The sequence below is a fragment of the Astatotilapia calliptera genome, chromosome 8 (genome assembly GCF_900246225.1).
Source record: "Astatotilapia calliptera chromosome 8, fAstCal1.2, whole genome shotgun sequence".
In the NCBI taxonomy this organism is placed as follows: Eukaryota; Metazoa; Chordata; class Actinopteri; order Cichliformes; family Cichlidae; genus Astatotilapia; species Astatotilapia calliptera.
This window is the reverse complement of record NC_039309.1, coordinates 12,425,945-12,441,281: the sequence shown is the minus strand read 5'-3', so window position 1 is coordinate 12,441,281 and position 15,337 is coordinate 12,425,945. Positions and strand designations below refer to the sequence as shown.

General features: G+C 40.8%; 1 protein-coding gene across 4 annotated transcripts in view; it reads right to left on the bottom strand.

Annotated features, from left to right (window-relative positions):
* vti1a (vesicle transport through interaction with t-SNAREs 1A) overlaps nucleotides 1-15,337 on the bottom strand; it is a 114,246-nt gene that overhangs the window by 31,935 nt on the left and 66,974 nt on the right. For 2 of the 4 annotated variants that reach the window (XM_026178586.1, XM_026178587.1), the window contains 2 exons: nucleotides 6,271-6,341; nucleotides 1,988-2,049 (listed from right to left, as the gene is read on the bottom strand). In XM_026178586.1, coding sequence (XP_026034371.1) covers nucleotides 1,988-2,049; nucleotides 6,271-6,341 — 133 coding nt within the window. Of the gene's footprint in view, nucleotides 1-1,976; nucleotides 2,050-6,270; nucleotides 6,342-15,337 lie in introns of all 4 variants that reach the window. The other 2 variants (XM_026178588.1, XM_026178590.1) reach the window with 1 other exon arrangement.

Sequence of the window (15,337 nt, the reverse complement as noted above, 5' to 3'; positions counted from 1 at the left end):
TAAATCCCTCCGTTGTTGCACCTACACACTCGGCTCTATCGGGGCCAAAGTTTTTTCGATGCTTATAATCAACTTAAAACTGCTGCTGTGTTTATATATCTGGAAAAAAAATGTATTCGTGCATCCAATTAATCAAACATCTGCATTCAAACAGAAGAAAACAAAAAATATATATACTTAACTAAACAAACAAAAGCTGGAATATTCATCAACCTGCATGAGTATTTGTGTCCACCTCTGGTTTGTGTCACAAGTGATCCAGGTTCCTAACATGTACCAGAAACGGTTTCACTACACTCATCTGTGTAAGCCTTTACACGCCACACTACTTCTTCTGCTGCCTCAAACAAGTGGAGTATGACAAAGCAACCGGCATCAAAAACAAATACACTATTAATCAAAAAGCAAGAAAGGGGGTGGGTGAGGGTGGAGGTAATGAAATGAGTGAGGAAATTAGGAACAATTTCCAGAAAGGAGGGCATTTAACTAACCTTAACTGAATTTTTGGTCTGATTATAAATATATTATAAGCTTTTAAACTGGAAAAAAAAAACCCCAAAACAAATTATTTTATCAAATAGTGACAAAAAATAAAATAAAACTGTGTACGTTGTGGTGCTCCCGTCAAGCATAAAGGCAGGCAGTAGTCGAATAGGTTTGCAGCCGGGCCCCACTTTGGAAAGCCCTCATAAATCCTGATTTGAGACGGGCACTAACCAGAGGAGCTAAGGCATCAAGAGAGGAGGGAGGGGGGGCTGAAGAGTAAGTGGGTGGCAGCATGCCTCTTAAAATGCTACGTCTGATTAAGTCTTCCCATTAGGTGACAGCTGAACTTTAACATTAATATGATAATATTGAAATAAGTGCATGTTATTTACTTCAGCACCAGCAGGGGTGGAGGGAAGAAGAGGAGGAGGAGGGAATGATGAATGATTTCTGGACAGCTCTGGGTGACATGCCAGGCGAAGTGACCCCCCCCCCACCCGGCCCTCCTCTTGCCATAATCAGGCTTGACAAAATGGAGACATATGCAGAAATATTGGTTACAGTCGGCGTCACAGCCCTTCTCAGGCCTTTCCTCTCCAGTATCTGCCGCCCGCCCTGCGAGCCACCCTCCAAATTGTCTATGGGCACTGAAGCATCTATTTCAATTGGCACTTCCTTCCTGCCCCCAGGATTTTACATTTAGTCTGTGTCATTTACATATTACTCTTAATCAAAATCCACAGCGGGTGACAAGGAGGGGGGAAAAAAAAACAACAAGAGAGAGCAAGAAACAAAACCGTGGCGTCACGGTTCAGGGGTAAGCACACAGACACTTTATGAAATGGAGATGTGACAAGACATTACGGTGTGTGTGTGTGTGTGTGTGTGTGTGTGTGTGTGTGTGTGTGTGTGTGTGTGTGTGTGTGTGTGTGTTAGGAAGCGGAGGCACCAGATAATGCAAGGCCTATTGAAATATTTGCGTTTGAATGCCTGTGCCTGTGTGACTGCCTTGTGAGTGAACTAGCACGCCAGGGAGACAAAGAGTGCAAGATGGATATGGGTGGTAAGTGCATTTTGTGGGAAAAAAATGAAAAGAGAAAATAAACAAAGGCAAAGAGAAGAAAAGAATGGAGACATGTACAGTGTGCACTTGTCTCTTCCAGCAGGATGCTGTACTGGGCTACTTGTTTCTCAGGCACACAGCACCACATTTAACCAAACAGCCACTCACACGATTTGTTTACTTAGTTTTCTCAGCTATATAGTTCTGACTAATAAGAATTTGACTAAAAGATCACAGATCCTTTACAAATGAGCTTAACCTGCTTGAAACATGAACAAAAGCACTTGCTAATAGCCACAGGTGACTGACTGCAGCAAGTTATAAACTATAATATTCACTTTTAAATCTTATGAAAGTCTTTATTTACAACCTCACAGCACTGTTAAAGCACTTTGCATACAAAGAGGTGCAGAAACAGTGTTCCTACCTGCCTCTTACCTTCTCAGCATGCCGGTAAGGATGCGGGAACTCTTGCCCAGGTTGGCGTCTGTTTCTCTCAGCTGGAGTTGTAGGGGAGACAGAACCAGTGAAGGACAGCTTTTAGTTTTAATTCTGAACAAACACTTGAGCAATTTCAGTTTAACACACTCTGTCAACAAACTAAAGCTGTTTTTAAAAAAAAATCCCTCTGGTGAAGCACACACCAGGAAATAGTCCTTCTGATGTGTTTGCACAACTGGAAATATGTAAATGGGTTTAGGCAATGGTGGGTGGTGGCAGCGCACATAATGACCACTCGCTACTGTTAAATGCGCTGCAGTATTAGCTGCACATGTTGTGAAATCTGACATCGAGGTGGACTTTGTCCTAGGAATTTGTTGCAAGTTTGCAAGTTAAAGGCTTCTGTATCATAAGAACTGACGTTGCTTTCACACACGACGCTGTCGGCTGGAGCTTAACATATAATATGTGGATACTATTTCATCCACACTTGAAAACAAAAAAGAATCATGTAACGAGTATAAATAAGTACCACGGCAATAATGTCATTTGATTATTACAGTATTGTTGTGCAAGGTACTATTGCACTGTACTACTGGCCTTAGGGCAGAAAGACATCTCTACAGTTTGACACACTTTTCACTAAAGTTTCTTGCGACCCAGAGAGATGAATGGGAGATCCTTTGATTAGAGCTTGCCTTCTTACCTTAAAGGTACTGGCTTACCTGTCAAGAGACCACCCTCGGCAAAACCCCCCACTTTTAGACAAAACCAGTGGGGGGAAAAAAATACACGACAATTTTAGAGCTGCTTTAAAAGCAACTTATTTACCAAAGCATGAACAGCTAGGCTACACATAAGATCAATGTTTACTTCATTTGATGCATCTCTATGTCTATAAACTAGCAGCATTGTGAGCTGTTCAATGACAGAAAACTTTTGAAAAAACCTCCATAACCTTAGTACGACATGCCACTTGATGGTCTTATATTCATCTTACTACAGAGCTAGATGAATATAAGGAAATGGAGTGAAAGATGCCTTTACTTTTAAAGTAGGTACCAAGCAGTGGGAGTCCTTGAAGGCACCCTTGAAATGATGATCATGGCTATTGAGGACTAATTGCCTGGATATTTCCCTTTTCTTGCTCCATTTCTTTCCCTTTTTCTTCCTCTCTGCCTTTTTTCCCTTCAGGGGTCATAGGAATGTTTTCAAGCTACTCTCTTGTCAGGCGTAGGGACTTTTCACAGGGAGGAGGATTTGGCAAAGATGTTGCCAGCAAAGTGTGAGTGTGAAAGTGAAAAAAAATGCTGACACTGCACTGAGTGAGCTGCCACTAACATCTACCTGTAGTCGCATTTCTCGAGGATGACAGGGGAGCACGGGGAATAGTGATTGCAGAGTTTTTCTCTAAACAGTCAGCAGGGAGTGATTTATCTTCGTCTTTCTCTGAAATAATACTGCTTTCCCAATAAAGTCACCCCTTCTCTGTATGTTTTCATCAGTGAATCACACTATATTCTATTTGTTTTTAATTCTTCAGTTTCACATCTTTTCTACCAAAACTCCCCTTTCCTCTACAACGATCGGAGCCACGCTCTCTTTTTTTCATGTTTGTTTTGGCTCATCCTGCAGTCATCGCTCTTCCCTGCAATTCATCCTCCCTTCCCAGCCCTGCTTTACTGCTCCTTTCTTCCTCTTCTTCCATCTTTCCTTCTTACCCTCTGGCAGCCTGGGCTGGTGTGATGCAGGCTGCCAGAGCCAAAGATACATGTGGTACAGGGTGGGAGGTGGGGGACCTGGGGTTTGGGCCCTCTGGCAAAGACAACAAGTCCAGCAGTTGCCTGATGTCTGCTTCTACCCACAGATCTGTCCCCTAGACACTTTGCACTTTCTCCCAAAATACATCTCTCTCTCTGAATCATTCCTTCTTTCCTTTTCCACCTCTCTCCCTCTCCCTCCACAGCCTCTCACCAAATCGTACGCCTTCCTCCATAACCTGAAATGGAAACCCACTGAAGTTTTAGGGTAGTCGAGTGTCTAAAATTAATCGTGGCTGCCTATAAAGAGAGAGTGAGAAGACCTTGTTCCTTGAAACTCATATTTTTTTCCAGCACTAAAGTAGAACAATTTCTAAAGACATCTTTAGCCAGCTTCGAGGATTAAAATGCATACACGTGTTGTTACTATTAACACAAATGAAAGCTAATTTGCATACAAAATTCTAAACAAACTCTGATCCATATCATTTAAAGTGCAAATAAAGGGGCATTAAGGGAAATAAAAGGTAAGGTTTCAGCTTCAAGGATGAAAAGTCCAAACTGAACATTTAATTCCTTTTAGAGCATTAAAGTTTGTTAGCTCACAGAGTACGACCATTCATTTGTCTGCATAATTAATCCTCCTCAGGTTAAATAAACTGTGCTTACAAATGACTGAGGCGATACTGTCAAAGTGCATGAGTTTATTTCATTTATTTTCAGTTAATTAATAAATAACTGTTGAAACTGAAGTTACAGCTTGCTGTGATAACTCTGCACAGTCGTAATCAAAGTGTTAAAAGAAGCAGGTTTTACTTTTAAGGCTGTCTAATACTTTTACTTTATTTCCTCAAATTCTTACACTCATTCCCGCTCTTGTATTATATGCATTTAAAAGACACGAATTACCACATTTAGGCAACAACCATTAAAAAAAATGCCCCCCTGCTACGTTTCACACCCTGAGGTAGCCTTGAGATCGGTTAAAAGAAATTCTTCAACCCGTTCAGGTGGTTCTGAGTCGGCAGTGTACTGCTCTGACCCTGTGTTGAAGTGTTCTATTGACTCCTATTTGTACCATAAAAGCAAAACAAAAGGCCACACCTCCTGCCGAGCGCTGGGGCTTGTGTAAATTTTGTGTTTGTATGTTTGTGGGTTTATTCATTGCCGAAACAATTTTAAATTCCATCTCTTTAATGCAAAAAGAGCTGCTAACCGACCCTTCTATCCTTGTGTCTTTACATCTCGGTTTCTTTTTACTTAACTTTTGCCCCACAAACTGCCTTTAAAGGCTCAGTGTGTGTGTGTGTGTGTGCGTGCGTGCGTGTGCATTTGTGTACATATGGTGAGGTGGTTCAGCAGAGGAGACTCATGGGAAGAAGGGAGAGAGAGAGAGCAAAAGAAAGAGAGAGCAGGTACTCTCAGTAGACGCTGTGGACCGTTTTGAAAGGAGATGTTTGATTTCCTTTGAAATCTGCTGTGCGAGGCCCAATGCCATGTTGTGATCTTTAAGCATTCTGCGTTGAGGGGGCCAACAGGGCTGGGCCCCCTTCCTGTGTTTGGTCTTTTCTGTCTCTGCCTACCTGTCTGTTTGGCTGACTGTACGTAAGGAGGGGAAGCACTAAGGATTGGGAGGGCTCTCTGAGGAAAAGTTGGAAGGATGGAGCGAAACGGCAGAGGGGTGCAGGAAAAGTGCAGGAGGGTGGGCGAGGAAGGACGGCATGTGGCAAAGTTAACCCCTTTTAAGTGAAAGGAAGCAAAGGGGGGAAGAAAGCCATATTTCAACATTTTATCCAATCCAATTTTAGTTATAAAATACTTTTGAAAAACACAAGTTTGACAAAGTGCTGTACAATTCATCTTGAGGGGAACATATGGAGCTAGTAGCTCAGATATGTATTGCGGTGCTGATCAATTAAGGCTTTTAAAAGCACATAATGAAATCTTAAAATACATCTTAAAAGGAGCAAGAATGTGCAAGGGGAAATGTGCTCACGTTTATGGGTTCTGGTTAAAAGATGAGCTGCAGCATTTTAGGTGCTTTGTTAAAAACACCAATGTTAGTCACTGCTCATTTAACATGTGGCTGCAGGGGCCCAGGTCCAAGAGAAGAGCAGCACACACACTACTGAGTCTGAACGCAATTACCTCAATCTTACTTTCACTGAAATTTAAAACATTTGCATGCTTTGATATCTTTCAGACAGTTGTGTTTAAAGGAGCTGACGTCACTAATAAAGCAAAAAACAAAAAAATGTGAGCTGACAGCAACACCTACTCAAATGCCAAACACAGCCATCCATAAACAGGCACACTGAGCTGCTTCTCGTTATATAAATCTGCTGACTTAGTGCGTGCCGAGGAGGGTGTATCTCACAGTTGTGTGAGGCAGCTTTCGTTTGTGTGTTTACGTGAGAAGCCGTACAAAAGTGGCAAATGTTGGCCGTAACGGCTTACCGTTTCACGAACACTTGTTAGAACAGATGCGCGAGTGTGCGCAGGTGTCAGGTGTGCACTCACCCTTTCTCTAGCTCTCTGGATCTTCTCACGGTCACTGTGCAGGTTGGAAAGAATCTCCTGCCCCACTTGTTCTGCAAGAAAAGAGCATCCAGCATAAGATGGCAGGTCCAAAAAGTTCCGCCATGTGATGAAATGAATAAAATAAAATAAAACAAATGAACGATTAGGTGATTGCGAAAGCCTGGCTTGCACTCACTTTAGCTGTAATCTCTTATTTGTCAATCATTCTCACCATCATGATTAATGTAGAAATAATTTGTTTTTTGTTTTTTCCACATCTGGACCTACTTGGGTATGTGTAATATTTGTGCAGTGTGTACACAGACATTGCTGTCTAGGAGTGTCAGACAGACAGACAGAAGAATACTGCATCTGAGGGAAGTGTTGAACTTTCTTAAGATGCTGGAGTAAATAGACATGAAGTTCTAGACAACAACATCCCAGCATCCAGCCTGCCAGTGGGGTCCACTCTGCCGATGCAATATTCATTACTCCTTTCTTTTTTTTCTTCCCTTTTTTTAAACGGCTCTCGTCAGTTGTAGTTGTAAACACATTAACGCACAGTTATAAAACATCCCCGACAAGGCACCTGACAAGCTTGTCAGTGGTCACTGTCATTTTCCTGTCCCTTGGGAATGAGAAAAGAAAGGCGGGGGGAAAGAAAAAAAAGATAAACCAAATAAGATGCCCCCCACCACCACCAGAAAAACCCACCGGTGCCATCAATGTAACCATACTGCTAGAGCATTAGTGTTTAAAAATAAGGCAGAGGATGAATCAGGAGAAAAAGGGGAGAAAAAAAAGAGTGAAGAATCTTTGCATGGATCAAAGACAGGCTTTCAAGCGCACCAAACAAATCCGGAATAAACAACACAGTTGCTGACTGTATTACACTACACAGGTGCCGCACACCAAAGGGCCCACGTGCTGAGCGCCTGTTTGGGGGGAGCAGTGCAAAAATGGGCTACATCTGGCAGCTAAACAAGAGGGGAGAGAAAGAGAGAGAGAGCGGCATAGAACGGGGATCAGGGAGACGCAGGGAAAAAAAGAGAAAGCATTGTCAAATGAACGACATTCGTCTCCCATTCATCCCATCCCTTTTACCCCCTTCGCACTGTAACTGACTCAAATGTGTCTCTTCCTGCCTTCATTAATTTCTAATCTGGGACGAGACAGATTGAAGGATACCCAGATTAAACAGTGCAGTCAGACAGTCACATGTGACAAATAGGGCAGATTAAAAGACTGAGCGCAGGTATTAATAACCATAAAAATACAAGCCCTCCCCCGTCCCGAACGGAGAAGAACAAGGGATAAACAGGGAAGGAGTTGAAGCGGAAATCTTCTGTTAAAGAGACAAATAAGCACATCTATCCATCTCTGTCAGGGCTGTGGCTCTTTTTTTTTTTTTTAAATAAATGAGTGTGACAAGCACTGCAGCAGCAGAGGGTTTCTTTTTTGATGGCAAGTGCATTATTGGAGAGGTTTGCAGTGTGTAAAAAGATGGATGAGGTAGAGGAAGAAAAGACCTCCTAAGACATTGTGCTCCAGGTACTTAAGCAATCGTTACAGACACTGCACTGTGCACGAAGGCGTGTTTTGCGATTATGGTTTGGACCTACAACCGAGTCTGTTGTGGATGCATTTTCCATGCTGACTGTATACACTACCCACAAGTGAATGACCGTCCTTGACAAATCTAACAGCTGCTCGGAAAAAAAAAAAAAGGAAATCACAATACAAGTCTTGTTTAAGTTGTGTCCATTTTTGTAACCTTACTGTGAGGGAGCAAGAACGCACAACCTTGCCTTTCTATTTTTCTGTCATTACCCAAGATGTTCCTCTATTAAAAGAAATCAATATGTTATTACAAGAAAATGACATTGAAGACACTGCATAAGCTCAATCATGGCATCTTTGATGGATAGCCATGAGCACAGCTGCGTCAAATCATTTGCAGTCACCAGAATAGTATTTTGAGTTGGCTTGTTATGATTAACATTTTGTTCACTGTCAGGTCTCTCTCCAGTCCTCCAAAAAAAATTTCCCATCATTCCTTTATGACTTTCTTCCCCTACACTGACTTCAGAGGTATACACATCATCTCCCCAAAGGACGTATTGTGTTGATTGGATCTCAAGCATCCACCCTTTCCTTACTCATTCTCTGGCATGCATCTACACTTGCATTCATCTAATTTCATTCCTGCTGACTAGTTCTGTGTAAATCTTCATTAGTTACTGGGAAAAAAACAACTTTAGGAAAAAAAAAATAAGACTCCCATTTTGTGACCTGTACTGCATCTTAATCATATACTTTCACCCAAAGCTATCGCCACTCGTGGAAAGAAATACAGCAAACTAGTCCCTATTATCCAAGCTATAAACTCATGATGAAATTACCTTAAATTGCTTGGTAGTTTTTTCTGCCCTTTGCAATGCTGACATATTACATATTCAAGTTTGCATAGGATGTTTAACTGCATAAAATCTAAATAAACACACAATTTATGACCACGACAAATATGGAGGCTATGTAAAAAAAACAAAACTGAAAAAAGTACAGTTGATAAAAACAAAACCGAGAGGCAAAATAATTCACTGTTAATGCTCCTGACTTAATGCTCGTTAGTGTATAAAATATTCCCCTCCTGTTTAAACAGCTATTAACAATTTAAATAACCCTGGCCCAGAGGCCTTGCTCTGACTCTCTTGTTAAAGATCTCCGTCCCCCAAAGGTCCATTTAACAAGCCCATTATTCCATTACATTGCATTTACATCAGCACCAGAGAGCCTTAATTTAACTTGCTCCTGTAATGTAACTGTAGAAAATAATTAGTATAGAAAAGTTGAAGGCACAAATTAGATTGAGGGGAAAATAATGTCTGTGTTACGATTTTTTTCTCTCCCTTAAATACACGGAAAGACTATTGACATAGCAGAGCCCTGCTGTATTTTATCACAACCTTTTGTTAAGAATTACATGGCAGTGGGAGGGGTGGGGGGGGGGGTGGAAGGCTATTTTACTGGGTAATTAGCTTTACTAGAGTATGAGGTGCAATGTAATGTAATCTATAAAGCTTGAACAAGCCGAACATAGCTGGAGTAGGATATTTTGTCAGCTCCAAATGTATTAAAAAAAACCTCAACCAACCCGCATATATTGTTTCCACTACACTTTACCACCAAGAAACAAAACCATTACAACACCATGAAAAACAACTCTGAAAGGACTGCAATTGGAAACACGTCATTCTATACAATTATCTATTATAAAAAGCAATGCTTTTAGAATGGTGTGGTTAAATTATTATAGATAACGATTAATATATTCATATAAGAAGGGACTGAGTACTGGATAGGCACATTTATTTATAGCATATATGTATATATTAGGCAACCATTCGCAAGTTCACAGGCACAATTACTGTCAGCTTTATGAAACGTGCAGGTTTGTCTGCAACAAAACAAATGACAAAGATCAAATGAAGAAAATGAAATAATAAGTGTCCAAGGAGGAAGCCAGGGAAGTCAACACTGAGGAAGGAGGAGGTTTGGGGTGAAATAATGGCAGTGTGGAATATTTAATTTGATAAGTAAAGAAAGACTCATAGATTATAAGCAAAGAAGTAAATGCCCATAGTCTCCAGCATCAGTGGGATAGTACCAACTGTAAGTGATGGCATCCAGTAAGGATGGAAGACCGTTTTAATTACTGACATCATAAGAGAATCCTTTTTAGAATATGTTTATAAATATATTAAAAAAAATTTTTGTTAGTATTTAATACCTTGTTTTATATATTTAGCTGTAACTATGAGCATTTTTGTCTTGTAGCATTTATCATTTTAATATTAGTAGTAATAGTAATAATATTCAGTTTAAATTTGTGTGTTCAGACTGGCTGAGACACTGAATTTTTGTAGAGTGTGAGCACCTTGCCTAAAGTCATATGCAATATTAAACTTTATATCTCTGAATGTTGGAAAGTTGGACCGATAACCAATTAAGCATTTTGATGACATCTTAGGCTTTAGGGAATTAGGTCAAACATTTTTGGCATTTCACAACAAACCGAAATAAAGAAGAATTGTCAGTTACTTGATGACAACAGAAAAGGTCTGCTTTACCATCTCACCATCTCGTGTTATGAAGAAAAAAAACATGTCTATGTAAATAAAAATCATAACCTGCCCTTATCTGCACACATTGCTTAGGACAACACGGCTCAAACAACTAACAATTTGGATAAAGTCCAAACCTCTATGGCCTTCAACTTTTTACTCCAGTCCATGGACACATTTAATTGGAGCCATCATCTATTTCACACAATGTGCTTCATAGCGTATACACTGTGTGAGGGCCCCTGTCTCTTTTTCTGTGGTGCATTTTTTTATTTTATTTTATTTTTTTGCTTGCTCTCCTTCTCCCCTGAGCCAAAAGGGGACAAGACCTGACAGTGGTGTGCTCTGAGGCTCTGAGGCTCAGCACAGCTCCTTTTCATTAAGCAGTTGAGACCACTTTTTGAAGGTTACCACACACACTTATATCCAGACACAATCCATACACTCCAACAAACCCATGGAAACCTATGGGAGGGCTGAGGGGGAAGTAAGGAGGGGCCTAAAAAATGTAAGACCATGCATTTTCTCTCTCTCAAACTCCATCAGTCACACAAACACACTTTCACACACACAGTGCGGCAGTCAACGTGTATGCCTGTGACTCCCAGGTGAATAAAGTTACCTGTCTTTGTACACTTTCAGAGGAGCTTTTTTTAAGGACTTTTCAAGTCTACAGCTGCCGGGTGACACACTTTCATCACCCCCATCAAAGTTGTACCCACAATGGGATGTATTTGTAATGCTGAGCCCACAGGCCATGAGGCTAGCGCCTTCGCACTGAGCGATAGCTCAAAATAAAGAGGTGCCAACTGCTAGGTCACAGGAGGGGCATGTAGCATCTGGGGGCTCAGTGATGTTATGACAGATTACTTATAATAATAATAAACTCTACCGAATGTTAATGAGGAACTTTCTTTATCGCAATGAGAGCAATTTATGATTTAACAAGAGTCAAAGACAGCTGTGGTGGTTCATTAGAAGAAGGAGGTCATCTAAGTGACATTTTTTGGGTTTTAACGTCAATATCTTTTAACAGCTTTGGGATAGTGAACTTATAGAGCATTAGATACTTAAAAGTCTAAAACAAGGAATATTCTGTGTAGGGTGAAGCTGGACCATCCCAGTCTATCTTGACTTGCCCATGCATCGGCCCTTCCCCTTGCATGTGTTTGAGTGGTGGTGGGCAGTCAGGGTGGATTTCTGGGGCCTTTCTTCACTCCGCCAGGCTCTGTTTTATTCATCGCCTGCGCCCTGACCCCGCAGAGCGCCTGTTCTGACAAATCACTTCTGATTAAGACAGATCTCTGTTAGTCAGCCACTCAACTTGGCTTATTCATCATTCTACAGAAAATATTCCTCTCTACTCCCCCGTCTCCCCCTCCTCCCAGCTCGTTTGCCTGTCCGTCAGACCGAAGCAAGGCACAAAAGAAATTTCCGCTGCTGTTTTAAATGGCTGATTATAGACAATTGGTGGATGGAGAGACGCAAGACCGTCTTATGGGTGATAAGACGCAAGTTTAATGGGTATAAATGACCGGGCCTGTAGGAGAGCAGCTGGTAATAGAACCATTTGTTTAAGGCTGAACTGGGGTGGAGAGGACTGAAAGCTACATTTTCTTTCCATTTGAGCTTCCCCCTCCTCTTTTCCCTTCACCTCAGCCTCAAAGTCAAATTCTCAGATCGCCAGATTTACATTTAAAAAAAACAAAAAAGGAAAAACAGCAAAAGTCCCCTTCACCCTCATTCAATGAAAATTGATGAGTCTTGGAAAAGAACAGCTTGTTTTACATTTATGAAATTACCCATACCTACACGTCCCTGTGGACGCAGCTGCACAAACTTTGACCAGTCATGTATTACGTTTCTTACCATGGGTTAGTAACAATAGAATCTGAATATTTACTGTAAGTGTAATTAACAATACAGTTAGAGCATTCATATGCAAAGTTCTACAATAATAAACAACAGCAAACTGCTGCGCCAAGGCATCTAGACAGCCACAAAGCTATTGTGTTTTAAATGTATAACAAACCAGATTAAATTAACCTGAACGACAACCCTGCTGGTGGCAAAGGGCTGAGAAGCGGGAGGAGTGAGTGGAGATTGAGGGTTGAAACATGCAATTTGCCTGGACTTAATCAACCAGTCTCACTGAACCATCCAAATGAAAACTAATGGACTTGGGTGCTTGCTGTGATTGCCCCACATGCAACAATGTGTAGGCAGGAGCAGCGCTTTCTGAGGTCTTCAATTAAAAAACTGGGAATTTCTACAGACGGCTGGTCAGCCTGTACACCTATTCCACCACAACTCATATCCTGATTGGTCAATTGTGAAGCTCAAACACAGCTGACTTATTAATTCTGTTTCCATCACTGAGAAAGGGTTTTTTTATGTGTTGATTAAACTTGGTCGAAATTGTAAAAAATGTATGAAGTATAGAATTAAAAACTCATACCCGAACAAGCTAATTTGTGTATGCATTATTCATAGCACTGACATTTGTGTCACACAATTGTGGTGGCCGCACTGCAACTATGATTTAAAAAAAATAGTACATGGAAAAACAAACAAACACTACTATATTAAACTTTATTCAGCAACAGCCGAGCTAAATAATAAATACAGAGTTTAAGTGCTACTATTTAAATAATTAGATTTTATAATGAGCGAAGTAGCTCTATACATGAAGGCACAGCAGCATATAAGCACTATAATACCATTATGACCATATCTAGTCGGGGCTAAAGTAAATAAAGACGGTAGTGCAGGACAAAATCAATAGAAGCGCATTCTGTTGGATTTGGAAGACAAATACACAGAGTTCATCTGAGCTCTACAGTTATGCCAAAACCGCATGAAGGGGGAACTCGACTTGTCAGTTGGTCCTAATCAAATACAACATCTTATTTAACAACCTCTACTGGAGTGAAAAGTTTGCCAGTTTCTTGGAAATGGACTCGGGGAAAGATATATGGAGGCAGGGGAAGAATAAAGGGAAAACTTGACGTTCCTCTGGTTCGTTTTCAACAGTTTAGGAGCGTTAATCATCGCATTACTGTTGATTAAAGGCTTTAACGCCTCTAATCAGAAAGTTGACAGGCAGATCAAAGAGCGCAACACAAATTTCTTGCCTTTTAATTATCTGTACAACACCGCACCTCGAGCAGCTCGTGCCTGCCTATCTCCTCAAACTCAGTGAAAGACTGCGAAAGGAGATCTAACACTCTACAACAGTTCATTATCCAATAAAATGGGAGATTAGGAGGGGGGGGGGGGGGGGTGAGGGAAAATACAACACACAAACTCATACACACACATGCGTGTGCAAACAAAAGCTTTAAGGCTTTATGATTAGTGAAGACCTGGGGGAGGCCTACAGTCTTCTTTATTAACATGTCCTGAATTGGAGCAACTTAATTATGCTTGTCAAAGACGGACGTGGCGTCAGGCTCATTTGCATGTTTTGACAAGGTCTGTTGGGAGCCTCCATCTATTTTTCTACAGCATGCTATGAGTATTTAACACTTTTCAACACCTACTGATTATAGGTTTTTGTTCCTGAATGAACGAAATAACTTGTTAAAGATGCTTTACTGGATTGGCATCATCGTGCAACCGATGTAAACACCGAGTGAAGTACAGACAAAAGGAGCCTCTAGACTGTTTTGATCACAACTCCTGTTCAAACTGATGACGATTGGATGCCTTCTGCGGCTCGACTGCCCAGCTGTTCCCTGTCAAGTGATTTAGCCGTGAAAAAGCTGCAGTACCTTTAGAAAAGATTTGCCATCGCTTTGGATGATCTCGATAATGCTGCTCGTTGCTGAACAGATTAGTCTCTGACAGACTGCTACCTGACTCGTGATCGCTTTCTCTTTGTGAATATAACAAAGCCAATAGACCACACCCTCCCATCTCGACTTGATCACTTTACGTAATGAATACTCATTACATTAATGCTAAGTAAAACAAACACAGCTGAAAGTAAACAATCTGTAGAGAGATGGGACTGTCGGAGGCATCAAACATTAGCCTGAATGGAAAGCACAGCCCATTAGAAGTGGATGCACTGATGGGATCTGACAGTTAGAAGCACCAAGATTATTTTGTACAAATGTTGAATTCATTAGTACTCATGAGCGGATGAAGGACGTCCGCAAGAGCAGAAAAAAACAAACCAAAACTGATGCCTGAGCTGTGGAGGTTACACTAAAGAATTTTATACACGCTAAAAGCTGGTGATTTTCAAGATAATAGAAATTGAACTGACATTTTGATCTTACATCATAACATTACAAACATTACATTATAATTCTAACATTTGCATATATAAGATTTTATCCTCATATCAGTTACACTGAAAGGGGCACTTTTAATGAAATAGTAAACGCAATGCTGAAGCACTTGGCAAACAACTATTGGAGAGATATCGTTTAACCGTGCCGGCTGCTTATAAAAACACCTTCTAGAAAAAAAGTCCTACAACTCTTTTTCAAATATTTGCCTGAAGAAGGTTTGACTTTCTTGGTGCCAAAAGCATTAAAATGAAATACTCTTCTTCAGTAGGATGTGTATCAGAAGAATTTATTTAGCTGTAAAATTTTCTGTCCAATCTGATAGAAGTAATCTGCTTAAATTACATAATGCCACGGGAATAGTTGCTCTTTTATGTGCGCATGATACATAGACTTGTCTTTAGCAAATCGAACATGCTCTGAAAATCTCATTTGAGGCAGCAACACTGGAGCCTGTTATCAGAGCAGGACGTCATAGTGGCTGCTCTGACCGACAGCACAACAGAAGTTTGTGTTTTACTTTGGGGTAATACCATCACACTTCCTTGCTCTGGTAAAAGGAAAATAATACTGCTATTATAGGGGAATGAGGCACAGAGGGGACTTACAAAAGAGACACACATCATGCGCCTCATTTAACAATGA